Source organism: Lissotriton vulgaris, unplaced genomic scaffold, assembly GCF_964263255.1.
Source record: "Lissotriton vulgaris unplaced genomic scaffold, aLisVul1.2 SCAFFOLD_997, whole genome shotgun sequence".
In the NCBI taxonomy this organism is placed as follows: domain Eukaryota; kingdom Metazoa; phylum Chordata; class Amphibia; order Caudata; family Salamandridae; genus Lissotriton; species Lissotriton vulgaris.
The window spans coordinates 120,670-147,789 of NW_028246765.1; the positions used below are offsets into that span (position 1 = coordinate 120,670).

Below are 27,120 nucleotides of genomic sequence, written 5' to 3' on the forward strand. Positions count from 1 at the left end.
TGAGTGGACCAGGAGGGTCCGGGGTGCTTCTCGCAAAGATGGAAGCGAGGGCCAGTCTGGAGCAACCAGACCAGCAGTGATGATTCTCGGATGTCGTCAAAGAAGGGCACAAGCCAGCGGCTAGTGACCAGACAACGTGCTGAGCAGCGAGCAGAAGGGCCCCACGCAGATCGTGGAGATGCTGGGAGACTGCACTTCGGCGCTGGAGCGGCTCAGGGTCGGGGCTTCTCGGACCCCAGAGCACTCACCAGAGAGTTACCTCGATGGTCGTGCTGGTTAAGAGCGTGCAGGTTCTGATGATGGCTGGTCCCTCGAGGTCTCGTCACACCCACAGATCACAGCTGAGCTGATGACGTGGGTAGAGGTCAGAGGTGCCAGGGAAGCCGGTTCTCGTCGAGCTGGGCCGTCGGATTCCTTGAGGAAGGACTTACAGCAAACCGCAGAGTTCTTAGATGGTGCCCGCTGATGCAGGGTGACTACTCCTTAGTCACAAGGGAGAATCTTGAGAAGAGTCTTGAAGTCCTTTCGTAGAAAGTATTCTTGATTCAAAGATGATCTAATTTGGAAGGGTCCCCGCTCCGGTCTTTATTCTAAAGAAAGGGGTGGGTACATGACTAGGTCCTGCCCTAAGGGTGGGACCAGGAAGGGGGGTAGTTACACCCCTCTCCCCTGCCGGGCTTTCCCCAGGCCAGGGCTGTCGCCCCTGGAACTGGTTCTAACCGGCAGATGCGTAGTGAGCACCGGGGTGCCACTCCGCAGTCACCTTCTCCCCAAAGCCCTACCTACCCAGAATACACAAACCCTGTCTGGGACGGTGCGAACACCGCCCTCGACAGGAAACCCTTTGTCCAAGTGCTCCTCGCTGGAAGGACTCCCAGCAGCAGGAGGTCAGACTCGTGTCTGTGGTGGCAGCATCCATTTTGTGGAGCTGAGGCTTCAGTTAACTTTAACCGGGGTTCACAGTTACGTACATGTCGTGTCCCTCTAGAAGGGTGGAATGCTAACCTCGTCGCCAGGGTTGGTGAGAGGGCAGCATCCCGATTCGTATGACACCTTACTCGACATGTCTTGATAACGCGACACCGTAGTTACCGATGTGGCACGCGTTATCATGGAACAGCCATTGGGTCTTTGCTCCGCAAGCTGCAACCGGCTCGGCTCGGGCCAGAACACAGTTCACACGAGCCCACGCACTCTGCCTTCAGGATTGTCAAGGCCTGCCATAGGAGTGACTGATAGGAACTCGGGTGTCCATTGTATGGTTAGATATAGGGCTACTATACCTAAAGCAAAGGGTGATTACACGACTTCGCCCCAGCTGTCATGCAGCCAGTTGTGTCAAATTTAGGAGGCCAGCCAGGGGTGGCATAATACATGCTGCAGCCCCTGGCGGCCCTGGGTACACCTATGCCCTGCGTTACGGGGTCTGATAAGGTGGCCCAGTACCAATTGGAAATGCACCTAGGGTACATGGAATCCATTTTAAAGAGAGAGCAGTAGGCCTGGGGTCCTGATTAGCAGGGTCCCAGGTCGACTATGTCCAAAACCAGCTAAAACACAGGGCAAAAAGTTGGGGGCAACCATAGTCAGGATGTACCTTCCTACAGGCACCATCCAGTTATGAAAAGCTCAGCCACAAAGACTTGAGTGTCCTGTGCACTGCAAGAGGGCTGAAAATGGGTCACAACCCCACCATCCCTATCCTCATAGCAATCCTAGAGAAAGCTGCTCTTGAGAAGGAGTCTGTGACCGGTCCTTCAGGTAAGATAGGAGAAGGAAACCCCCCTGATGATGTTGAGACCCATACCCCAGAAGTTGAGCCTGAAGAGGTAGACGAGGATGAGGACTCAGATAATCAGGAGAATGGCCAGGTTCAAGTTATAAGATTGAGCCAGGCCAACTTAAGCCTACATGGGAATGGAGAAGGTGTCCACCTTCCCAGGCCCACTAGTAGACTTAGCCCTGGCACTAGAAGGGTTAGATCTCCTTCCAGGGAATCTGACCAGTCTAATGCCTCCAGGGGATCTCAAAGGGGAATGACTCCCCCCCCCCCCCCCCCCCCCCCAGAGAAAAGAACATGAGGCTAGGATGAGAGCTGTCCAACTTCAGATTGAGAAGGAAGAGATAGCCCTGGCCCAAGCTAAACTTGCTTTGGCAAGGGAGCAAAAGTTAAGTGGATTACATTCCACTGGTGGCAGCATTATCCCTGAGGATAAAGACAGGTCCTATGATAATAGAAACCTGAGTAAGATTGTGCCCCCTACAGAGATGGGGATGACATCCACAAATGGATAACTGCTCTTGAGAGAGCCTGCATGGTACAGCAGGTTCCTCAGGATCAGTGGGCTGCAATCTTGTGGTTCTCCTTTTCAGAAAAAGGGAGAGACAAGCTCCTCACTGTTAGACCTGAGGGTGCTACAAACTATTCTGTCCATAAGAGTGCTCTTATCGAAGGGTTTGGCCTAACCACTGAGCAATACAGGTTGTTGTTCAGAGATACCCAAAAAGCTCAGACTCAGGACTGGACTGATTTTGTTGATTGTGCCACTAAGGCTCTGGAAGGTTGGTTGCTGGGAAGTAAAGTTACAGACTATACAGGATTGTACAATCTAATAATGAGAGAGCAGATCCTTAATAATTGCCAGAACCAGTTGTTGCATCAGCACCTGATTGACTCAGATCTAACCTCTCCCCAAGAATTGGGAAAGAAGGCAGACAAATGAGTCAGAACCAGGGTTAAGCAGAAGCCCCAGAACCAAGGTGGTGATCAGAAAAAGGCAGACCAAAAGGGTGGAGATCAGAAACAAAAAGACCAGAAGTCTTCTTCAGGCCCCCAAACTAATACTAAAGAGGGGGTGCCCCAACAGGGAAAGAAGAAGAACGATGGCCCAAAGAAACCTTGGTGTAATTACTGTAAGTCAGTTTCTCACTGGTTTAGTGAGTGCACTTAGAAAGGTGGAGCCCCTGCCACTGCAGCCCCTAAGGCAACTGCACCCCCTAGTACAGTCAGCAGTGGCAGCCCCCAAACTAAAGCTATAGTGGGGTTAACCATGGGTACTGAGATGGAGTCTGGCCTAGTCAGAGTTCCTACTCAGGCAGTCTTGATCTGTGATGGGGACATGGATATGTCCCCTACTATGAGTCCCAGTACTCTGGGCAAGTACAGGCAGACGCCTTTGATTAATGGTAACGTGGCTCAGGACTACAGGGACACATGTGCCAGTGTCACAATGGTGACACCTAACTTTGTGGACCCTGGACAACTTGTACTGGGTGATAATTACCTGGTGACCAATGCTAGCAATGTCACTACTCCCCATTTCAACAAGTTAACTTCTCCTGGGGAGGGGTAAATGGCCCCAAGAGAGTTGTGGTAAGTGCAGACCTCCGAGTTGACTGTCTTTTGGGAAATGATCTAGAGGATTCTATGTGGTCAGATGTGGAGTACAGGACTCATGCAGAGATGCTAGGTATTTCAGCACGTGTCCTTGCTGTGACCAGGTCACAAGACAAAAAGTGCTTACCTGAACCTGTGCTGGATCTTGGAACAATATTCCAAGCACAACCCAAGAGAAAGAGCAAGAGGGTTAAGGCAGTGCCTTCTCACTTGCTCCAGGTTGAGGATCATCTTCACAGGAGGCTGATTCTGTGATCCAAGAGGAGACTGTCCTGGAAGGGCTTGAACCTGATCAGGTTGAGTTTCTGGGGACAGGGGGACCCTTAAGGGCAGATCTGGGGCAGGCTCAATTAACTTGCCCTTCTCTTCAACCCCTCAGACAGCAGGCTGCTGCTGAGGCTGCTGGGAATGCTCAAAGTACCCATAGAGTGTATTGGGATGATGGGCTCCTTTATTCAGAGGCTAGAGACCCCAAGCCTGGTGCTGCCAGGAGGTTTGTCATACCTCTGCAATTTAGGGTCTTCCTTCTAACCTTGGCACATGATATTCCTCTAGCAGGACACTTAGGCCAGAACAAGACTTGGGACAGGCTTGTCCCTCACTTTCACTGGCCTCACATGTCAGAAGATACCGAGGAGTTTTGTCGCTCCTCTGTCACCTGCCAAGCCAGTGGCAAATCAGGTGGCATCACAAAGGGCCCCCTTATACCACTACATGTGGTGGGGGTACCCTTTGAGAGAGTGGGGATAGACATTGTTGGACCAATGGACCCCCAAACAGCATCTGGGCAAAGATGTATACTGGTGGTAGTGGAACATGCCACCAGGTATCCAGAGGCAATTACCATGAGGACCACAACAGCTCCTGTTGTGGCAAGGGCCCTACTTGGAGTTTTCTCCAGACTGGGCTTTCCAAAGGAGGTACTTTCAGACAGAGGTACCAACTTCATGTCTGGATATCTAAAAGCAATGTGGAAAGAGTGTGGTGTTAACTACAAGTTCACTACACCCTACCATCCACAGTGCAATGGGCTTGTTGAAAGATTTAACAAGACCCTAAAAGGGATGATAAAAGGTTTACATGAAAAGCTTAGGCGAAGATGGGACATCCTTTAACCCTGTCTTCTCTTTGCTTACAGAGAGGTCCCACAAAAGTGGGTTGGCTACAGCCCTTTTGAGCTTTTGTTTGGGCATCCTATAAGGGGTCCCTTGTGTCTTGTGAAGGAAGGATGGGAGTTACCTCTCAAAAAGCCTAAACTTGACATAGTGGACTATGTACTTGGTCTCCGCTCCAGGATGGCTGAATACATGGAGAAAGCTTCCAAAAACCGTGAGGCTAGCCAAGAAGTTCAAAAAGCTTGGCATGACCAAAAGGCTGTGCTGACTGAGTACCAGCCAGGACACAAAGTGTGGGTGTTGGAACCAGTGGCCCCAGCAGCTCTCCAAGACAAATGGTCTGGACCCCACACCATCATTGAAAAAAATGAGAGGTCACATACTAGGGTGCTCCATGTAAACGGATTGAAAGCATTTGTGAACAGGGCAGACATGGGCTTGCTCATGGCTACAGATGGGGAGCAAGAGGAAGAGAGTGACCCTCTCCCAGACTTGTTATCCCATAACCCTGATTATGGTTCAGTTGATGGTGTGGCCTTAGCTGGCAGCCTCACTGACCAGCAGCAACAGGACTGCAGACAAGTTCTACAGTCTTTCAGACACATGTTTTCATTGACACCTAGTCAGACTAACTGGTGCACCTATGAGGTGGACACTGGTGACAGTCTGCCTGTGAAGAGTAAGATCTACAGGCAACCTGACCATGTCAGGGACTGTATAAAGACTGAGGTGCAGAAAATGTTTGAGCTTGGAGTGAATGAGCCATCAGAGAGCCCCTGGGCCAGCCCAGTAGTCCTTGTGCCAAAACCTCACACCAAAAAGATGGGAAGAGAGAAATGAGGTATTGTGTGGACTATAGAGGTCTCAATGCGGTCACTGGGACAGATGCTTACCCCATTCCAAGAGCAGAGGAGCTCATTGATAGATTGGCTTCTGCCAAGTTTCTGAGCACATTTGATTTGACAGCTGGTTATGGGCAAATCAGGTTAGCTGAGGAGTCCAAGGCCAAAACAGCATTCTCAACCACTGGGAGGTCATTATCAATTTGTGGTAATGCCCTTTGGATTGAAGAATGCACCTGCCACTTTCCAAAGGTTGGTGAACCAAGTCCTTTCTGGGTTGGATGACTTTTGTGCAGCATATCTGGATGATATTGCTGTCTTCAGCTCCAACTGGGAGGAGGATCACCTGATCCACCTGGAGAAGGTTTTAGAGGCCCTGCAGAAGGCAGGCCTAACTATCAAGGCCACAAAGTGCCAGATAGGGCAGAGCAAGGTTGTGTACCTGGGCCACCTAGTAGGTGGGGGTCAGGTTCAACCATTGGAGAGTAAGATCCAGACCATACAGGACTGGGCTCCTCCAACCACCCAGACACAGGTCAGAGCTTTCTTGGGACTGACTGGGAATTACAGGAAATTTCAAAATCAGATGAAGGGTGAAAATCCCAAACTGCTCAGGTGGTCCCTTTCCCTACAGGGGATGGACTTTACAGTGGAGCACAGACCAGGGACTGACCATGGCAATGCAGATGGTCTCTCCAGGTATTTCCACTTAGAACATGAATACTTATCTGGTCAAGGTTAAGTTTAATGCCCCTGCGTTTGGGGGCGGGGGTATGTAGGAGAGTAGGGTCTGCTTTCCTATGGTCACCCCATTTTTTGCTTTACTGGTTTTCGACTTAATGTGGCTGGGGGCCTGCTAATCAGACCCACAGCCTGCTGTTCTCTCTCTAAATTCACAACCATGTACTTTAGGTACATAACCAATTGGGTATTGGTTCACCTTATCAGCCCCTGTACAATGTACTATAGGTACCCAGGGCATAGGTGCATCCAAGGCCTACCAGGGGCTGCAGCATATCTTTTGACACCCCTGGCTGGCTATCCAATCTGACACAAATGGCTGATCACTCAGCTGGAGCAAGGTGGTGTAATCAACCCTTGCTTAGATATAGTATACCTATATCTAAACCTATATCTGGACACATATACACCTATAAGTCACTCCTATGGCAGGCCTTAACAATCCTGGAGGCAGAGTGCTTGGTTTTATGTGAGATGGTGCTCTAGCATGAGCTGAGCCTGTCTGCCACTTTCGGAACCAAGTCCCTTAGCTGTTCTGGGATATTGCCATACCATATACTCTTAAGTCCTGGGCTCCTCGCCCTCCGCTTGGGACAACTCCTGGTGGCCCCTCGCCCTGGGCACCGCACCCAAACCGACAGACCACGCACGCAACCTGGGCTTCATCCTGGACTCCTCCCTCTCCATGACCAGACAAGTCAACGCCGTCTCCTCGTCGTGCTTCAACATCCTGCGCATGCTACGGAAGATCTTCCGGTGGATCCCCACCGAGACCAGGAAGACGGTCACCCAGGCCCTCGTCGTCACCAGCCGACTGGACTACGGCAACGCCCTCTACGCCGGAACCACCGCCAAGCTCCAGAAGAGACTCCAGCGGATTCAGAACACCTCAGCCAGACTCATCCTCGACATCCCACGACACAGCCACATCTCCGGACATCTGAGAAACCTGCATTGGCTCCCCGTCAACAAAAGAATCACCTTCCGTCTCCTCACCCACGCACACAAAGCCCTACACGATCAAGGCCCGAGCTACCTCAACAACCGCATCAACTTCTACGCTCCCAAACGCCATCTTCGATCAGCCAGTCACGCCCTCGCCGCCGTCCCCCGCATCAGAAGAACGACAACAGGAGGAAGGTTCTTCTCCTACCTGGCCGCCACGACCTGGAACTCCCTCCCGACCGACCTGCGCCTGACCCAAGACCACCTCTCCTTCAGGAAGAAGCTCAAGACCTGGCTGTTCGAGCAGTAGCAGCACCCCTCCCCCCCCCCCCCCCAAGCGCCTTGAGACCCTCCGGGTAAGTAGTGCGCTCTACAAATGTCTTGATTGATTGATTGAGTGCATTATAATCCTCGCGGTTACTTGCTAACTTTGGTTTGGCTTTATCAAAACATGTCGTGTAAGGGGTCATATGCTTTAGAATACTACCCCCTAGCCAGTTCTGGTGACGGGGATAGCATTATTATTATTATTATTATTATTATTATGTTTCTTATATAGCGCCTGAATCGACCCCCGAAGGGGTATCTCCGCGCTTGCCTTGGGAACCCGTCCTGGCTTTTACCTGTGAGATAGCCCCTACAGGGCATCCCCAAGGTGAAAGCCAGGCATTCCGCCGCGGGGGGCCGTTGTGGAGATTAAGCAAGCTTAATGCCCAGAGTTGCAGAGTGTGAACCCATGATTAGGTCAGGCACCGAAGCGAGAATTATCGAGTCCATGGACATTTGAGCTCAAGACCCTGCTGCGTCGGGAATTGAACCCTGGTCCCGGGTCTGACCTCTGCTTCAGGGTCTGCTGCTCTAACCAGTGAGCCTCACTTCTCCATTCCTCCCTTCTAGAGGGAGAAGACATGTTACTTTGCTTAAACGCCGTTAAATCGAACTAGAGCCTCAGCATCACAAAATGGATGCTGTTGCCACAGACACAAGTCTGGCCTCGTGCTGCTGATCGAAACTACGGCAGGGGAGGCCTGAACAAATGGTATCCTGTCAGAGGGAGGTGTTACACCACCCCAGACAGGAGATAGTGGATTGGGGCAGGGAGGGCTGAATGAAACTAGACACTGCCTGGGCCGCACAAGGCGTCCCATACATAGCCCAGTTCAAACCGGTGCTGAGGCACTCCAGCCCCGGCTCTGGTGTGAAACTGGACAAAGGGAATGGGGTGTAACCACCCTCTTCCTGGGTCCCACCCATAGGAGGGACCTAGCAGGTGATCCAGCCCCTAGATTTGGAATAAAGGTAGGAGCTGTGCCAATGCAAACTAGAACATCCTGACTGAAACTTTGAAATGAAACTCTGGACCCTTCGACATCCTACTCAACGTAGAAGACTGAAGAATCTCCCTTGTGGTCAAGGAGTGGCCACCCTGTGCAAGCAGGCACCGTCAGCGCATTGAAACTTTCTTTGCCATTGCTCCCACCGGAGCTCGAACGACAGAGACCAACAAGACCTGGACTCCCAGACTTCCAACAGCCCGAACCACAGTCCTAGCAAAGCTTAGACCCGTGGAGGCGACGAGAGACGTGGGACCGGCCATCTTGAAAAGTCGATGAAGTGCTTCCAGCGCAGCTCCCGGGGCACCCTCAACGTTGTGCTTTGGGGTTTGAGAAGCCCCAGTTCCGAGCAGCCTGTGCTCGAAAGATCACCTCTCCACACTCTCCGCGTGGGGCCCTTTTGCACTTTTCCTGCTCGACGCGTTGTCCGGTCACTTGCCCGTTGGCTAGTGGCCTCTGTGACGACGAACCATCGAAACTATACTGCTGGTCTGGTTGCTCCAGACGGGCCCCAGCTCCGGTGAAAAGGAGCCATCGATCTGACCTTCCCGGTCCGATCAAGAAGACATCTTCGAGTCCTGCTTGGGTTGCCTTTGCCAAGGCTTGGTGACTCCGAATCAAGTGCCGACAGCAAGAGCCTTCATGGGACAGCTCGTGTTCACCAGCTGGTCATCCTCCATCCTTCCTGGTCCACGTGGCAGCGGAGACAAACTACTCGACAGCACCTGATCGCAACCCGACATTGCCTGGTTCCGTCATGGTTCCATCCTGGTCACTGGTTAGTGACCTAGACTCTGTCCCCTCTGCTTTCAGGTAATCTACATCTTCGATCCTTCCTTGGATCCAACTGGACTCTTCTCTCCTGGTCGTCTGCAGCATCTTCATCTAAAGGCTCCATAGAACTTCAACACACTTTGGCACCTATGCACCCGCTTCCTGTGGGTGAGGTAACAATATAACTCCGGTGCTCCTGTAGTGGTTCACACCTCTAGTGTCCTTGTTTTAAGTGGCAAGTTCTAGTCCAGTCGGAAGACTCTGAAACCTATAACTTTCTGATTTTTACGCACCATTGACTTGTATGGTAAACGCGGTTGCCTATAGACACTGCACCCACATCCTGTGGGCCTCCTACGTCCTAACCTTCATTAGTCCAGTGTAGGCCCAGCGATTCCCAAGACCCTAGGCCTGTTCATTGTTTGTGACGTGGTACTTATACCACTTTCTTAATGTATGGTTTGAGTGGCCACCTGGCCTATCCATAATTGTGCAGCGTATTGTATGTTATGCTGTGTTCTTTGTTTAACGCTTGTGCTTCTGTGCTCATAAAGAGTATAAGGGATTATTCTAGAATTAATACATATATTTTGTAATGTATAACTTGTGTGGTGTCCTTTCATTTGGTATTTAATAGGATTGCATATGGTAAAACAGCTGGCTATAAGGTTGCCTTACAACCAATCACCATAAGGGTCGTTTGGACTGGTGCAAGGTGCTCACTAGAATAGTGAACATCATATACCAGGCCAACTTCTCACATATGCCCTTAAGTCCCTCATGGGGACGCTAATTAAACTGGGGGCCTCGTTGAAGCCATCTGGCTCTGTAAATCACCAGTAAAACATTGGGGCGGCCCACTGCCATCCAGGGCCACCCTAAATGCACCCCTACCACTGTGTAGCGCACTGGCGACAACACATGCCCCTACGGAGCCCCCCAGCCCGTTCACTCACGGGGCTGCTTCTCCTTTGGGGGGGCTCCTCCGGGCAGGCGGCAGGACATCTTCTGTGTTCGCGGTGGGGGCAAGCACCGGCAATGTGCCTTGCGCCCCCTCTCCTGTTTGCCACTGCTGGCTGGCACCCGCTGGGCTCTTCCTCAGCATTGGGAGCCCCGCACGGGCAGGCGCCCGCATCCTTCTTCGGTGCAGCGCTCTGTGTTCACCCAGACCCCCTCCTGGGACCCAGGACTCCTTCCTCATGGCCACTCGGGGAGGCGGGGTATGCTCCCATCCTCCGCACGCAGCACCAGCTTCCGGCCGCCTTTCCTCTTCGGTCCGGCGGTCTCGCCCACAGTCAGGCGGGCCGCGGACGCGTCCGCTAATGCAAATTCTGGAAAAGTGGCGGGGTTGGGCACCCGTGCATATTCAAATATAAGGGCAAAATGAGGGGTGGGCTCCCTCTAAGTATCGGGCTATAAAGCAGGGTGGGCTCCTGCTAATCAAGATATAGGAGTAGCGGCCATACTGCAGGGTGGGCACCTGCAAAGTATGAAAGGAGGGGGGAATCCCTACGAGGGGGACTCCCTCAGCCCGGAGCTGCAGCGCCACGCTGCTCAGCCCCCAGGTTCTCCCTTTTCCAGGGAGGTTAAACCAAAGCACCCAGTCCCAAAATAAGGCGCAGGAAGGCTGTAACAAGCCTTGGTAAAGTCCACATAGGAGCAAATAGGTCCCAGAAGTCCTGGGCAGCAAAGATGGAGCAACACAGCTCCCAACAAGGAAATTCCTCCAGCATCCAGGGGCTGGGTAGGGCCCAGGGAGGCAAGCCTTCCCTTGGGCCCCAGCAGCAGCACGCCCCTGGCAGATTAAAGTCAGGTAACAAGAACATTTTACATGAGGTTACAGCATCTTTTTATACACACATTTCCTTTGTTGTCAAAGGTGCGGGCAAGGGGCGAACCAGATGCAACTGGTTCCTGAGCCCTTTGTTTTGCTCAGCCCCTCTGCCTATTCACAGGATAGGTCAGGGATATCAGACACACCACAGGGGGTGGAACCAGCATTGTGGAGGGCAGGCCCAGCCCCATTCAAGTCCCAGGTGCAACCCACCCCCTGCCATCAACATGCAGATCTCCCCATTCACCACCGGGCAGACCCATCCTGACTCCTGAAGCCAGGCACACCAGCCAGCTCCAGCCAATCACAAGCCAGGCAGTCAAATCACATTCACTGCACAGACATGAAAGTGGCACTTCTACACTAGACACAATAAATCTGCGCACATCATCACATAGCATTTAATCTCACGAGTTTGCACATACCAAACTCGACCCTGCACTCCCCACACATCAGGAACTACCATGGACACACAGACTACCTATGCATTCCTATGGGAGAGCAGGCCAATCTCACCACACGCACTCTGAGAGCGCACGCACTTTACAATGGGCCACAGTGCTAAAGTGCGCAAAGACCAGAAATCACTATAATTATGGGATATTAAAAGGCGAAAAGTTCAGGGGTAAACCTGCCAAAAGGGCCAAGCCCAACAACCTCATCTGGTAAGGTCCCTCTCGTCCGCTTGCACTGGGACCTTTGGTACGCTTGTTGCCCCCCTGCCTGGGCACCTCGCATACCCCATGCCCTCTGACCCGCTGCCTTGCACTTAGGTTTGTGTGCACCCCCAACAAGCACTGGTGGAAGGGCGTAAAATGAAAGTAGGGAACTGTAGTGCTGCCTGCAAGTGGGGGTGGGTTAGAATGCATGGGGGGGTTAGGTAGGGTGACCAGACGCCCAGGATTTCCCCGGACAGTCTCAGCTTTCAGGGTGGGAAAAAGGGCAGAGGTGTGGCTAAAATAAACAAAACATTTTGTAATATTTTTGGGTATTTCACCTTAAGGCAGGGGTGCAACTAGACCCAAACTTCGGGGGGAGGGGTGGGGGTCTAACGCTCCCAGCTAGGGTCTGCTTTAGCACTGGTCGCAAACAATTCAACAGTCTTTTTTGTTGCCCCCACCCCAATTTCCTCCTCCTCCATGAATTCCCTCACTGCCACTCACCAACGAAGCACCTCATCTCTCTATAGCACCTTTTTGGAAAACATTCTCTTTTTTTATGCGCTACTCATGGTTTATTCACACTCAGTACCATGATCTGCATGGTACACATTCTTTGTAGCAGGCACATTAACCCTCTGCGCTGTGTAAGTGGCAGGAGTGCCCCTGTGAGTGCACGGTGAGCGACGCAACAGTGTGAGAGGAGGGTGAGAGGAGTGAGTGCAGGGTGAGTGAGGTGACCATATGAATTTGGGTGCAGTTGTAAGTGCAGAGTGGGGCGAATGAATGTATGGTTACTGATGGGCTTGTTTGAGTGAGATTGCAGAGTGAGCAGTGACGGGGACAGGTGAGTGGAGTGTTACATGAGTGCAGGGGGGGGTAGTGGGCTCCAGTGACCACAGGATGAGGAATAGAGTGAACAGGACAAGTGCATTGTGAGTGTAGGGTGACCATTGTGAATGTGGGGTGAGTGGGTGAATGGTGTGACTCAATAGTTGTGATCCGTGTGAGTGCAGGGTGAGCGGGTGTTCAGTGTGAGTGCATTGTGATCGCTGTGAGTGCAGGGAGAGCAGGTGATCGCTGTGAGTGCAGAGAGAGCGGGTGATCGCTGTGAGTGCAGAGAGAGCGGGTGATCGCTGTGAGTGCAGAGAGAGCGGGTGATCGCTGTGAGTGCAGGGTGAATGCTGTGAGTGCAGGGAGAGTGGGTGAATGGTGTGAGTGCAGGGTGATCGCTGTGAGTGCAGGGAGAGCGGGTGATCAGTGTGAGTCCATGGTTGTGATCGCTGTCAGTGCAGGGTGAGTGGGTGATCAGTGTGAGAGCAGGGAGAGCGGGTGATTGCTGTGAGTGCAGGGAGAGCGGGTGATTGCTGTGAGTGCAGGGAGAGCGGGTGATTGCTGTGAGTGCAGGGAGAGCGGGTGATCGCTGTGAGTGAATTGTGATCGCTGTGAGTGCATTGTGATCGCTGTGAGTGCAGGGTGAGCAGGTCTATGGTGTGAGTGCAGGGTGAGCAGGTGAATGGTGTGAGTGCAGGGTGAGCAGGTCTATGGTGTGAGTGCAGGGTGAGCAGGTGAATGGTGTGAGTGCAGGGTGAGCAGGAGTGCAGGGTGAGCAGGTGAATGGTGTGAGTGCAGGGTGAGCAGGTGAATGGTGTGAGTGCAAGGTGAGCAGGTGAATGGTGTGAGTGCAGGGTGAGCAGGAGTGCAGGGTGAGCAGGTGAATGGTGTGAGTGCAGGGTGAGCAGGTGAATGGTTTGAGTGCAGGGTGAGCAGGTGAATGGTTTGAGTGCAGGGTGAGCAGGTGAATGGTGTGAGTACAGGGTGAGCAGGAGTGCAGGGTGAGCAGGTGAATGGTGTGAGTGCAGGGTGAGCAGGCGAATGGTGTGGGTGAGCAGGTGAATTGTGTGAGTGCAGGGTGAGCAGGTGAATGGTGTGAGTGTAGGGTGAGCAGGTGAATTGTGTGAGTGTAGGGTGAGCAGGTGAATTGTGTGAGTGTAGGGTGAGCAGGTGAATTGTGTGAGTGCAGGGTGAGCAGGGGAATTGTGTGAGTGCAGGGTGAGTAGGAGTGCAGGGTGAGCAGGTGAATGGTGTGAGTGCAGGGTGAGCAGGTGAATGGTGCGAGTGCAGGGTGAGCAAGTGAATGGTGTGAGTGCAGGGTGAGTAGGAGTGAAGGGTGAGCAGGTGAATGGTGTGAGTGCAGGGTGAGCAGGTGAATGGTGTGAGTGCAGGGTGAGCAGGAGTGTAGGGTGAGCAGGTGAATGGTGTGAGTGCAGGGTGAGCAGGTGAATGGTGTGAGTGCAGGGTGAGCAGGAGTGCAGGGTGAGCAGGTGAATGGTGCGAGTGCAGGGTGAGCAGGTGAATGGTGCGAGTGCAGGGTGAGCAGGAGTGCAGGGTGAGCAGGTGAATGGTGTGAGTGCAGGGTGAGCAGGAGTGCAGGGTGAGCAGGTGAATGGTGTGGGTGCAGGGTGAGCAGGTGAATGGTGTGAGTGCAGGGTGAGCGGTGAATGGTGTGAGTGCAGGGTGAGCGGGTGAATGGTGTGAGTGCAGGGTGAGCAGGTGAATGGTGTGAGTGCAGGGTGAGCGGGTGAATGGTGTGAGTGCAGGATGAGTGGGTGAATGGTGTGAGTGCAGGGTGAGCAGGAGTGCAGGGTGAGCAGGTGAATGGTGTGAGTGCAGGGTGAGCAGGTGAATGGCATGAGTGCAGGGTGAGCAGGTGAATGGCGTGAGTGCAGGTTGAGCAGGTGAATGGTGTGAGTGCAGGGTGAGCAGGTGAATGGTGTGAGTGCAGGGTGAGCAGGTGTGCAGGGTGAGCAGTTGAATGGTGTGAGTGCAGGGTGAGCAGGTGAATGGCGTGAGTGCAGGGTGAGCAGGTGAATGGCGTGAGTGCAGGGTGAGCGGGTGAATGGGGTGGGTGCAGGGTGAGCGGGTGAATGGTGTGAATGCAGGGTGAGCGGGTGAATGGTGTGAGTGCAGGGTGAGCGGGTGAATGGTGTGAGTGCAGGGTGAGCAGGTGAATGGTGTGAGTGCAGGGTGAGCAGGTGAAAGGTGTGAGTGCAGGGTGAGAAGGAGTGCAGGGTGAGCGGGTGAATGGTGTGAGTGCAGGGTGAGCAGGTGAATGGTGTGAGTGCAGGGTGAGCAGGTGAAAGGTGTGAGTGCAGGGTGAGCAGGAGTGCAGGGTGAGCAGGTGAATGGCGTGAGTGCAGGGTGAGCAGGTGAATGGCGTGAGTGCAGGGTGAGCGGGTGAATGGTGTGGGTGCAGGGTGAGCGGGTGAATGGTGTGAATGCAGGGTGAGCGGGTGAATGGTATGAGTGCAGGGTGAGCGGGTGAATGGTGTGAGTGCAGGGTGAGCAGGTGAATGGTGTGAGTGCAGGGTGAGCAGGTGAAAGGTGTGAGTGCAGGGTGAGCAGGAGTGCAGGGTGAGCGGGTGGATGGTGTGAGTGCAGGGTGAGCAGGAGTGCAGGGTGAGCAGGTGAAAGGTGTGAGTGCAGGGTGAGCAGGAGTGCAGGGTGAGCGGGTGAATGGTGTGAGTGCAGGGTGAGCAGGAGTGCAGGGTGAGCAGGTGAAAGGTGTGAGTGCAGGGTGAGCAGGAGTGCAGGGTGAGCAGGTGAATGGTGTGAGTGCAGGGTGAGCAGGTGAATGGTGTGAGTGCAGGGTGAGCAGGAGTGCAGGGTGAGCAGGTGAAAGGTGTGAGTGCAGGGTGAGCAGGAGTGCAGGGTGAGCGGGTGAATGGTGTGAGTGCAGGGTGAGCAGGAGTGCAGGGTGAGCAGGAGTGCAGGGTGAGCAGGTGAATGGTGTGAGTGCAGGGTGAGCAGGTGAATGGTGTGAGTGCAGGGTGAGCAGGAGTGCAGGGTGAGCAGGTGAATGGTGTGAGTGCAGGGTGAGCAGGTGAATGGTGTGAGTGCAGGGTGAGCAGGTGAATGGTGTGAGTGCAGGGTGAGCAGGTGAATGGTGTGAGTGCAGGGTGAGCAGGTGAATGGTGTGAGTGCAGGGTGAGCAGGTGAATGGTGTGAGTGCAGGGTGACCAGGAGTGCAGGGTGAGCAGGTGAATGGTGTGAGTGCAGGGTGAGCGGGTGAATGGTGTGAGTGCAGGGTGAGCGTGTGAATGATGTGAGTGCAGGGTGAGCGGGTGAATCGTGTGAGTGCAGGGTGAGCAGGTGAATGGCGTGAGTGCAGGGTGAGCAGGTGAATGGTGTGAGTGCAGGGTGACCAGGAGTGCAGGGTGAGCAGGTGAATGGTGCGAGTGCAGGGTGAGCGGGTGAATGGTGTGAGTGCAGGGTGAGTGGGTGAATGGTGTGAGTGCAGGGTGAGCGGGTGAATAGTGTTAGTGCAGGGTGAGCAGGTGAATGGCGTGAGTGCAGGGTGAGCAGGTGAATGGTGTGAGTGCAGGGTGAGCGGGTGAATGGTGTGAGTGCAGGGTGACCAGGAGTGCAGGGTGAGCAGGTGAATGGTGTGAGTGCAGGGTGAGCAGGTGAATGGTGTGAGTGCAGGGTGAGCAAGAGTGCAGGGTGAGCAGGTGAATGGTGTGAGTGCAGGGTGAGCAGGTGAATGGTATGAGTGCAGAGTGAGCAGGAGTGCAGGGTGAGCAGGTGAATGGTGTGAGTGCAGGGTGAGCAAGAGTGCAGGGTGAGCAGGTGAATGGTGTGAGTGCAGGGTGAGCAGGAGTGCAGGGTGAGCAGGTGAATGGTGTGAGTGGAGGTTGAGCAGGTGAATGGTGTGAGTGCAGGGTGAGCAGGTGGATGGTGTGAGTGCAGGGTGAGCAGGTGAATGATGTGAGTGCAGGGTGAGCAGGAGTGCAGGGTGAGCAGGTGAATGGTGTGAGTGCAGGGTGAGCAGGTGAATGGCTTGAGTGCAGGGTGACCAGGTGAATGGTGTGAGTGCAGGGTGAGCAAGAGTGCAGGGTGAGCAGGTGAATGGTGTGAGTGCAGGGTGAGCAGGAGTGCAGGGTGAGCGGGTGAAAGGTGTGAGTGCAGGGTGAGCAGGAGTGCAGGGTGAGCGGGTGAATGGTGTGAGTGCAGGGTGACCAGGAGTGCAGGGTGAGCAGGTGAATGGTGTGAGTGCAGGGTGAGCAGGTGAATGGTGTGAGTGCAGGGTGAGCAAGAGTGCAGGGTGAGCAGGTGAATGGTGTGAGTGCAGGGTGAGCAGGTGAATGGTATGAGTGCAGAGTGAGCAGGAGTGCAGGGTGAGCAGGTGAATGGAGTGAGTGCAGGGTGAGCAAGAGTGCAGGGTGAGCAGGTGAATGGTGTGAGTGCAGGGTGAGCAGGTGAATGGTATGAGTGCAGAGTGAGCAGGAGTGCAGGGTGAGCAGGTGAATGGTGTGAGTGCAGGGTGAGCAGGAGTGCAGGGTGAGCAGGTGAATGGTGTGAGTGGAGGTTGAGCAGGTGAATGGTGTGAGTGCAGGGTGAGCAGGTGGATGGTGTGAGTGCAGGGTGAGCAGGTGAATGATGTGAGTGCAGGGTGAGCAGGTGAATGGTGTGAGTGCAGGGTGAGCAGGTGAATGGCTTGAGTGCAGGGTGAGCAGTTGAATGGTGTGAGTGCAGGGTGAGCAGGTGAATGGCGTGAGTGCAGGGTGAGCAAGAGTGCAGGGTGAGCAGGTGAATGGTGTGAGTGCAGGGTGAGCAGGTGAATGGTGTGAGTGCAGGGTGAGCAGGTGAATGGCGTGAGTGCAGGGTGAGCAAGAGTGCAGGGTGAGCAGGTGAATGGTGTGAGTGCAGGGTGAGCAGGTGAATGGCTTGAGTGCAGGGTGAGCAGGTGAATGGTGTGAGTGCAGGGTGAGCAAGAGTGCAGGGTGAGCAGGTGAATGGTGTGAGTGCAGGGTGAGCAGGAGTGCAGGGTGAGCGGGTGAAAGGTGTGAGTGCAGGGTGAGCAGGAGTGCAGGGTGAGCGGGTGAATGGTGTGAGTGCAGGGTGACCAGGAGTGCAGGGTGAGCAGGTGAATGGTGTGAGTGCAGGGTGAGCAGGTGAATGGTGTGAGTGCAGGGTGAGCAAGAGTGCAGGGTGAGCAGATGAATGGTGTGAGTGCAGGGTGAGCAGGTGAATGGTGTGAGTGCAGAGTGAGCAGGAGTGCAGGGTGAGCAGGTGAATGGTGTGAGTGCAGGGTGAGCAAGAGTGCAGGGTGAGCAGGTGAATGGTGTGAGTGCAGGGTGAGCAGGTGAATGGTATGAGTGCAGAGTGAGCAGGAGTGCAGGGTGAGCAGGTGAAAGGTGTGAGTGCAGGGTGAGCAGGAGTGCAGGGTGAGCAGGTGAATGGTGTGAGTGGAGGTTGAGCAGGTGAATGGTGTGAGTGCAGGGTGAGCAGGTGAATGGTGTGAGTGCAGGGTGAGCAGGTGAATGATGTGAGTGCAGGGTGAGCAGGTGAATGGTGTGAGTGCAGGGTGAGCAGGTGAATGGCTTGAGTGCAGGGTGAGCAGGTGAATGGTGTGAGTGCAGGGTGAGCAGGTGAATGGCGTGAGTGCAGGGTGAGCAGGTGAATGGCGTGAGTGCAGGGTGAGCAGGAGTGCAGGGTGAGCGGGTGAATGGTGTGAGTGCAGGGTGAGCGTGTAAGTGAAGGGCAAGAGTGAGGAGTGAGTTGTTTGAGCAGGGAGCATTCCCAGACGCTTGCAGTAACTCAGCATGCTTTTGGCTGTGCTGTAGGGTTTCAGATACAAGTTAAACTATTGCTACTATGGCATTAATCAGGGATCGAGGAAATAAATAATGTGCTGATCCTGCAACAAACTTCCAGTCTTGTGATTGGGGGTGCGGCTCATTCTTTTAATGTCCCAAACAGTACAAATAAACAAACACCTAAAGCCCTGTACTCAGCACATGTCCGAGCTCGCTTCCAAGAGCAAATCTTCACAGAAAGCTCTGTGTGTCCTGGGGCTGCCTGGATGAGCCAAGACTGATGATTCCAGGGAACAGGCAGCGCAGCCACATTGCAAATGAAACGGGCTTTTTTTATTCCTCACCCTATTCAGGGTCAAGAGAGGTCTTTGCGGGCTCTTTAAACAGCACGACTGGCATCCCCTGCTTCATAACCCTCTTCATGAGATGCAATCTCACACTACAGCAGGAAATGTAAAGTACAAATGCAAGGAATGGGAAGAGTGGGGGCCGGGGGGGGGGGCTGGAACCAGGAAAAAACACTAGACCTTGTTTGCAAAGGTTTACGAGGGAATGTAAATATGCAAAGTGTCTTTAAAGAGCCGTGCCGGAAAAAGAAAGAAACAGACTCTACCCAGCCCCAGAGCTCCAGCTTGAGCCCCCCCCCCCCCCCCCCCGCACACGACGGAGGGGGGGGGGCTGAAGCCTCCAGGCAACTACATGTAAAACAAGACACGGCTTAATTTAAAAATACACACACACACACATACAATCGGGGTTGGTGCGTGCATTGGTGACAGTGATTGCTGTGTTTAGCGCTGCGAGGGACCAGCCCCTGGCATACAGCGCTGTGAATACGGGAGTCTTTTTTGTAATCTTGCATCACACACAGTATATAAGTTCGGCCGCTACAAACTACGCAAAAAGGCAACAGATCCATCGGGCTTCCGGAGCACGGAGTGCAGGGGCGGCCGGAGCGGGCGCAGCCCCGTGGTTCAACGCCCGGTGCGCAGGATCACACGTCTCACCGCTCGGCCGGGGCTCCCTGCACTAAAACTCGGTAAGAGGAAAGGTGCGCGTCTGGAAGCGTCCAGTGACCCCGCGGATGAACGCCCCTGCCCTGCCGGGGTCTGGCCCCTTTACACGTGTAGAGATGGGATATCTGCTGGCAGCTGCACCCGGGCAGGGGGGCTCGTCCAGCCTTCGGCCCCGCCCTGGGATTCACAGCAAGGAGACCCCTCCCCCCTGCCTGACCCTCCAGCATTACCAGTCCTCCTGAATTAAAGCTATATGGGGGCGTCGTGGCCCTCGGATCCCACCCATGCACACATATATGTGCAGATACACATCAGCAGCAGCACCCGGGCAGGGGGGCTCGTCCAGCCGTCGGCCCCGCCCTGGGACTCACGGCAGACGCTGCCCCTCTTAAATGACAGCTGTAGGGGGCGTCGTGTCCCTCGGATCCCACCCGCTTCGAGCAATGCACACATAAATAAACAGATAAAGATCCGATGCTGCGGCAGGACAGAAACACACCCCATGGATGAACCTCACGTGTCCTCACCTCACAAGACCCTATAAAGCCCCCCCCCCCCCCCCCCCCCCGGCAGTACAGGGCAGACAAGGAAGACAGGAGACCTCACCTGTGCCCACGAGGGCCGCGGCCAGGAGGCAGCCCAGCACCGCCTGCATCTTTTCGGGGGTGGAGGGGGCGGCAGCACCGCCGTGTGCGCTGCCCGTGCGATGGATGCCTGCTACCCGTGTGATGGATGTCTGCTGCCCGTGTGATGGGTGTCCGCTGCCCGTGTGTCTGCTGCCCGTGTGATGGATGTCTGCTGCCCGTGTGATGGGTGTCCGCTGCCCGTGTGTCTGCTGCCCGTGTGATGGGTGTCTGGTGTCCGCTGTGATGGGTTTCGGCTGCCCGTGTGATGGATGTCTGCTGCCCGCGTGATGGATGTCTGCTGCCCGTGTGATGGGTGTCCGATGCCCTTGTGATGGGTGTCTGGTGTCCGCTGTGATGGGTGTCTGGTGTCCGCTGTGATGGGTGTCTGGTGTCCGCTGTGATGGATGTCTGCTGCCCGTGTGATGAATGTCTGCTGCCCGTGTGATGGATGTTTGGTGCACGTGTGTCTTCTGCTCTGCGCTCCGCCCGTCAGTCTGCCTCCTCCCCTCTCTCGGGGGTGTTTTGCTGTGGGGTGGGTGTGTCGGTGTGACGTTAGAGGGTGGGCTCTCTATAGCCTCTTCCCTCCTGCTGCCCACAGGGTGTTTTTATTTATTTATTTATGCAATTTTATATAGCGCGGACTTTACCCGAAGGCGTCAGAGCGCTTTACAATAGGAACAGAAATTATACAAACTGAGAACATTACACGAACAGCAGATTGCAAAAACATACGTTACGTTACATACGGTAAAGTGATCATTGTGAGCAAACAAAAATACATGAGATAGTAAAAATTGTGAGAAACCAAAAATACATGAGGTAGACAAGGTAATTGTGACACTTGTGAGCAAACAAAATACATGAGGTAGTAAAAATGTGGGCTACCAAAAATACATGAGGTAGTAAAAAGTGCACAGGAGGAAAAGTGACAAGTGTGCAGGCTACAAGAGAAAATAGAGTATAATTTGCGGTATAATACTGCAATACATGTTAGACACTCAAGCACAAGAATAAACGTTACGTAGGTGAAGGTGGCACTTGTGCAAGTATCAAAGGTAAAAAACATGTGAGAGTAAGCAAACCGTGTGTTACAGGGGCAAAGTGGTGAGTGCAAGTTGCAAGAGGGTACCAAACACAAGTACATGAATAATACTGCAATAAAAGGCAAACACTCTAACCACAAGAACACACTGGGAAGGCACTTCCATGGACATGAGAAGTAGAAATTTTCAGTAGTGGGAGGTCTTCCTTCAGAATAAAAGAGAGGACGTGAATTACTTTTGGAGGTGTCTCTGGAGGAGGAGAGCTTTGAGGTCCCTTTTAAAGGCCTGGGAGGAGGCGGTGGTCCGGAGCTGAGGCGGGAATGAGTTCCAGATTCTCACTGCGTTGCCTGAAAAGGATTGGGCCATCGTTCTTTCCTTCTTGAAAGTGGGAGGTTCAAGCAGTAGATTCTCCGCATTGCGTGAAGGTCTAGAACCTCCAGAGAGTTTCAGTTTATTCGCCAGGTAGCGAGGAGAGGAGGAGTGCAAGGCTTTGTGGGTGATACAAGCGGTCTTGTAAATAGCTCTAGCCTCAAAGAGAAGCCAGCTGAGGGTGGATAACATCGGTGTGATGTGATTGTTTCTTTTGGCCCCATAAATGAAACGAGCTGCTGAGTGGAAAACAGACTTAAGTGGGGACAAGTGGGATTTGGGGAGGCCAGTAAGAAGAGAATTGCAGTAGTCTAGTCTGGAGAGGACCAGCGATTGCACCAGGGTTTTATGGTCATGCTCAGGGAAGAAGCGACGGATTCCCCAAAGAAGGCGCAGTTGGTATCGAGCAGATTTTGCAATGGAATTGATGTGGGGAATTAGATTGAGTTTTTTGTCTAGTATGACACCAAGGGATTTGGCGCTGTCGACAATGATGGGTTTATTGTTTAGTAGATTCATCTGATCCATCCATGATTGAACCGGGGGAGGAGAGAGTGAGGAGGAGAAGAGGAGGAATTCAGTTTTGGAGGGATTCAGAATCAGTTGATGAGTTGACATCCAGTTTTGAATGGAGTCCAGAGTGGAGCTTAGGATGGAGAGATCGTGAGTAGAGGCAACCTTGAGGTAGAGTTGAGTGTCGTCAGCATAGAGATGATAGTGGATCCCGGATTTGCTTAGGAGGTTTCCCAGTGGTTCTAAATAGAGATTGAACAGTGTGGGAGCAAATATCGAGCCTTGAGGAACACCTTGACCCACCGCAAAAGGAGATGAAAGACTGTCCGCTATTTTGATCATTTGGGATCTATCAGAGAGGAAGGAAGCAAACCATTTAAGCACCGTGCCCTCCAAGCCCATTCTCTGTTGAAGAATATTGAGGAGGGTGTTGTGATTGACAGTGTCAAAGGCTGCAGAAAGGTCAAGGAGGATTAGAAGAGAGGACCCCCCGAATCGAGTATCCTCAGCGCGTCATCAATCGCTTGCAGCAGGGCTGTTTCAGTGCTGCAGTTTTGGATGAAGCCGGACTGACAGTTGTCAAGAAGATCATTGTCCTTGATATGACGGGAGAGTTGTTTTGCTACACATCTTTCCGTGATCTTCGCAAGAAAGGGAAGGTTAGTGATGGGGCGGAAGTTGTTGAGGTCATTCGCATCAGCAGTGGGCTTTTTCAGCAGAGGGGTGACCTGCCCAGTTTTGAAGGAGGCAGGAAGGGAGCCTTGCCAGAGGGAGAGGTTGATCAGAGTGGTCCAATAGGGAAGAGAATGGGTATAGAAGTCAATGGCAATGGCACTGGGGATAGGGTCAAGAGAATGGTTGGAGGGCTTCGTTTCACGTACGCACTTGAGAAGGGCATCTTCAGAGATGGGGTCAAAGCTCTGCCAAATGGCTGAGGATTTGCGCTCCTCTGGATAAATAAATAATAAACTTTAGTCTGTGAACCCTTTACATTGGGGGTCATGGCGTGGCAACCAAAAATGGTGGGGTCATGGAAAATAGTTTAACAGATATACATATATGTATTTTTTTTAAACTGCACTGGAAATGGCCAAAAGATGAATGTAACGGTAAGTCTGTAGCGGCTGAATTGGCCACAAAGTCTTCATTCAGTGCTTTAAATGGGAAAAAATAAGTGCAGGTACTCATCAAATTGAATAAGGGGTGTGGCTAGTGGGCGGGGCCAGGGGCGGGGCTATGGGTGGGATATGACAAAATGTCACTCCTTCCTTTTGTATTTGCCTTGTCCTTGTTGGTAATGTCAAATTCCCCATACGTCCCTCTGCACATGGCTGGGGATAGACGTCCTTGGCGGAGTGGAGGCCAGGAGTGGACACTGGCGCGCGGAGCTGGAGAAGTCTGCTTACATTGCCAGTGCTTGTTTGTGGAAGCAAGACAAGATATGAGCGAGAACATACTAAGGGCTGGCAGTGTGATTTATCTGTGGCGGGTTGCACTGCCCAGGTGAAATGCGAACCTTGCTTGGTGGGTTACAAAATACAAACTTGTTATTAAAATAAAGAGCTGGTGCAGACTTCGATAACTCTTGAATATTCCAACAAATGCAGAGCGCCGGGGACACTGCTGAGAGGCCTGGGAGAGAAGGGGCAAGCTTCAGAGAGAGGCCTGCTGAGATGTGCGGGGGGTCAGCAGGCCTGCCCGGCCCTTGCTTTGCTTTCCAATGCTCCTTTTCCTACTGAAGATACATATTTTTACACAGACTTGGCGACGAGACACCAGGCCCGCCCTGCGTGCATTCCTTCCCCGGGCCCCCCCAAAAGAAGCACCCGGATGTGTGCCAAGGTTTGATCACGTGGCTTCACATTTGCTGGCATGGCAGCAGTCATCTGTAACTGACTGCACCGGATGATTTAAGGCAGAGCAGGAACAGAGCTGCTGCTTGCAACATATTTGTGTGTTTTAACTGCTGAGTGTCAGATGTGAGTAGGGCTGAAGGTGCCAAAAACCAGGGAGAGGAAGGCAGCCAATGAAGGCGTGTGAGGAGGAAACATAGACGTTTAACGTGAAATTTCAGGAAAATAATTTCTTGTCTGTCAGAAGAGTGTTTTGTATTTCCTGCACTTCCCTTCATTGCATTGTGATAGCCCATGTTCAAGGAAGCCTGCTAACTTTGTTTTGGAAGAGCCCGGCTCACAAACCCTGATCGCCTCCCCCCACCCTGTTGCGCCAAACCCTGGGGCATATTTACAAGCACCTTGCGCCACTTTTGCGTCACTTTTCCCATGTTAAATATGCACTCCCTGTATTTATTTTGGCACGCCAAGTGCCTGGACCGGGAGGGGTGTAGTCCCCAAACGCCCCGCCGTGCTCCCCAATAGGACCGTCTCTAACACTCACAGCCAATTCAATAGTAAAATATTCTCAATATGAATGATAAACACACGGTAAATGTTGGAAAGAGGATCTTAGGGCTGGCCGAGCAAGGGTGAGAGGCCTCCTGGCAAGGTTCCTCTCCTAGGATCGTACAGACGAGCAATAACCCCCCTAAAGATGGACACCACACAAAGATAGGCTCTTAACGTTTTTATCAGTACTTTTAGGCAGGTTATCGTAACGATACAGGGATAACTGGATCCAGGGATCCTCTCAAACTTAGTCTCTGAGGGAAGGGGGTAGCGGGACAGTCTTGGTACCAGCCCGGTACAGGGATACCCTGCGCTCAGCTCTCAATCCTCGAGCTGGGGGGTTCTTCGGTATGGGCCGCGGCAGCGCCAGCAGGGCTCCAGAGATGATTTCACGAAGATGGGCCGCGGCAGCGCCAGCAGGGCTCCAGAGATGGTTTCACGAAGATGGGCCGCGGCAGCGCCAGCAGGGCTCCAGAGATGGTTTCACAAAGATGGGCCGCGGCAGCGCCAGCAGGGCTCCAGAGATGGTTTCACGAAGATGGGCCACGGCAGCGCCAGCAGGGCTCCAGAGATGGTTTCAGGAAGATGGGCCGCGGCAGCGCCAGCAGGGCTCCAGAGATGGTTTCACGAAGATGGGCCGCGGCAGCGCCAGCAGGACTCCAGAGATGGTTTCACGAAGATGGGCCACGGCAGCGCCAGCAGGGCTCCAAGGATAGTTCGGCAGAGATGAGCCGCGGCAGCGCCAGCAGGGCTCCAAGGTGGTTACAGGTTCCACGCGGATGAGTTAGTCTCGGTGTCTTTCGACTCCAGGATACAACTGCCTACCTGCTCCGGAGCTGCCCCAGTTATAGGTCTGGCGTCCTTTGATGTCCGGACCCTCGCACTTGGAGGTCGGAGGGGCCGGGATGTGCGGGTCCAGACACCTAGCAGGGGGGTGGAGCCAGCGCCCAGGGAGGCTGGGGGCGATCGAAACCAGGCGTCGGGGGACAGTTGGAGGACCATCGAAACTCTTTCCCCCATTGATCCGTCAAGTGGTCTCTTCACCCCCTGGTCGGATCGTGGTGCCTCGCTGTCGGGGCTTCGCTGGGTCTGCGGCTGGGGTCGGGCCGAGGCCACGAGGCCTGGTCGTGGAGGGCCCAAGAGGGAGTCTGGGCCTGAGATGGTGGTCCGGGATAGGGCTCGGACCAGCCGAGGGTGTTGAGGAGAGGTTGCCGAGTTTCAACGGGGGAGAGCTGGGGGCTGCCCGGAGGGGCGGCTCTCGTGGAGGGTGGATGGTGCTGCTCTCGGCCGGGGAACAGGGGTCGAGGTAGTCCGGGACCCGCCATGCGGGAGGAGTGGGACCACGCCACGAGGCCGGGTCCAACAGTAAAGTTTGGTAAGTTTATATAAGAAATGAATCAAAAAGTGTGGGAAAGCGCCCCTTTGTGACATGTTTTTTCACTGATGTGCACTGGGTCCCTGCTAACCACGCCCCAGGGCCACTGCCTTTTCCCTTCAAACTGCAAAGATGTTTAGCTGTCCCCAATTGGCAAGGACTTTGCCACCCCTGTAAGTCCCTAGTAAATGGTACCCTTGGTACCCAGGACATGGGTACTAAAGAGGGTCCCTTTGGGCTGCAGCACTTATTGTTTCATCCTAAGGGCCCTCACCAAATCCATGCAGACTACCACCACAGGCTGCGTGACAGGGTGCAGACCATGGTGAAAACACGACATGCAAACACCCTGTGTGCCATGCCCACAGACACTGCATACAATCTATGTAAGTGACCCCTAGAGCAGGCCTTACAGCCCAAAGGCAGGGTGCATTATATTCCATGTGAAGACATATCTTCAAGTGAACAGGAAGCCATTTTAAGTATACGTACTGGGCACACGTCATTACGAGTTCCCAAGCTATACAAGGGCTTCACTGAAACCCATGCTATTTAGCATCAAACACCTAATCTTAATAAATCTGTACTGTTGCCAGTACTAGATCTATTATGACATGCACCCAGAGGGCGCCTGAGGGGTGCCCCCTGAAAAACCTTCCAGTATCTAGTGTGCTGGCTGACTGACAAGTTTCTGACCCCCTGCAGGTGACGGCCGTGTCTTTAGAGGTCAAAACAAGGACAGCTCTGGAGGGAGGTGTTCGCTCCTCCTCTGGCAGGATGGCTACTGATTTAGCATTTCAAGGCCAGAGGCTTCAAATCCCCTGACACCTTTGAGACGCGACCCTGGCATCTTCCAGACCTGGGAATGCCACACCCTGACCTGAAGCCCATGTGGCACCAGAACAGGCAGGAATATTAGCTAGACAGAAGGGGTGTCACCTCTCAGGCTACTCACACCCCTTAGGTGGGCTACATGAAGTGAACAATGAAGGAAGGGTTTCACCATTTTGTATTTTTGTGAACTTAGCAACTTTGGGTCAGGTTTATGCCCACACCTAAAGTCAAGAAGAATCCCTGGAGAAGAGTATTTACTCACTCACACTAGATATTCTGAGCCTCATTCATAATCACTGGTCACAAACTAATTTATACCGTTCACAGACTTTTATTAAAAAACATTGGCACATATAAATAAAACACAATTCATTACATAATAAATTCAGAAACTCATAGGTGAGACAACTATTAATACAATAAAAACAACATTAAAAAATAATTTATCAATGTATGAAAATATCCACAGAAAAGGAAGCACAAATTCAACACATCCTATCTAAGTTAGATTTCAAATAAAGCACATGACATTTAAAATTGGAAACAAGACCCCAACAGAAAAAACACATCTATAAGTGATACTGATTTCAAGATTCGAAAGCCCTTGTTATATTTTGAAACACATCTCCACTTCACAAATAGACCTGATAACAGAGATTTCCTGGGCTTGAATTCTAAGGAACAAGAAAAAGCGTCGAC

The 27,120-nt window shown here is 53.1% G+C and overlaps 1 protein-coding gene across 1 annotated transcript in view; it reads right to left on the reverse strand.

Moving 5' to 3' along the window:
• Positions 1-27,120, reverse strand: part of LOC147665748 (uncharacterized) — a 135,810-nt gene that overhangs the window by 103,426 nt on the left and 5,264 nt on the right. The window contains exon 2 of the mRNA XM_086949547.1: positions 19,863-20,407. Within this exon, the coding sequence (XP_086805673.1) occupies positions 19,863-20,407 (545 nt within the window). The remainder of the gene's footprint in view (positions 1-19,862; positions 20,408-27,120) is intronic.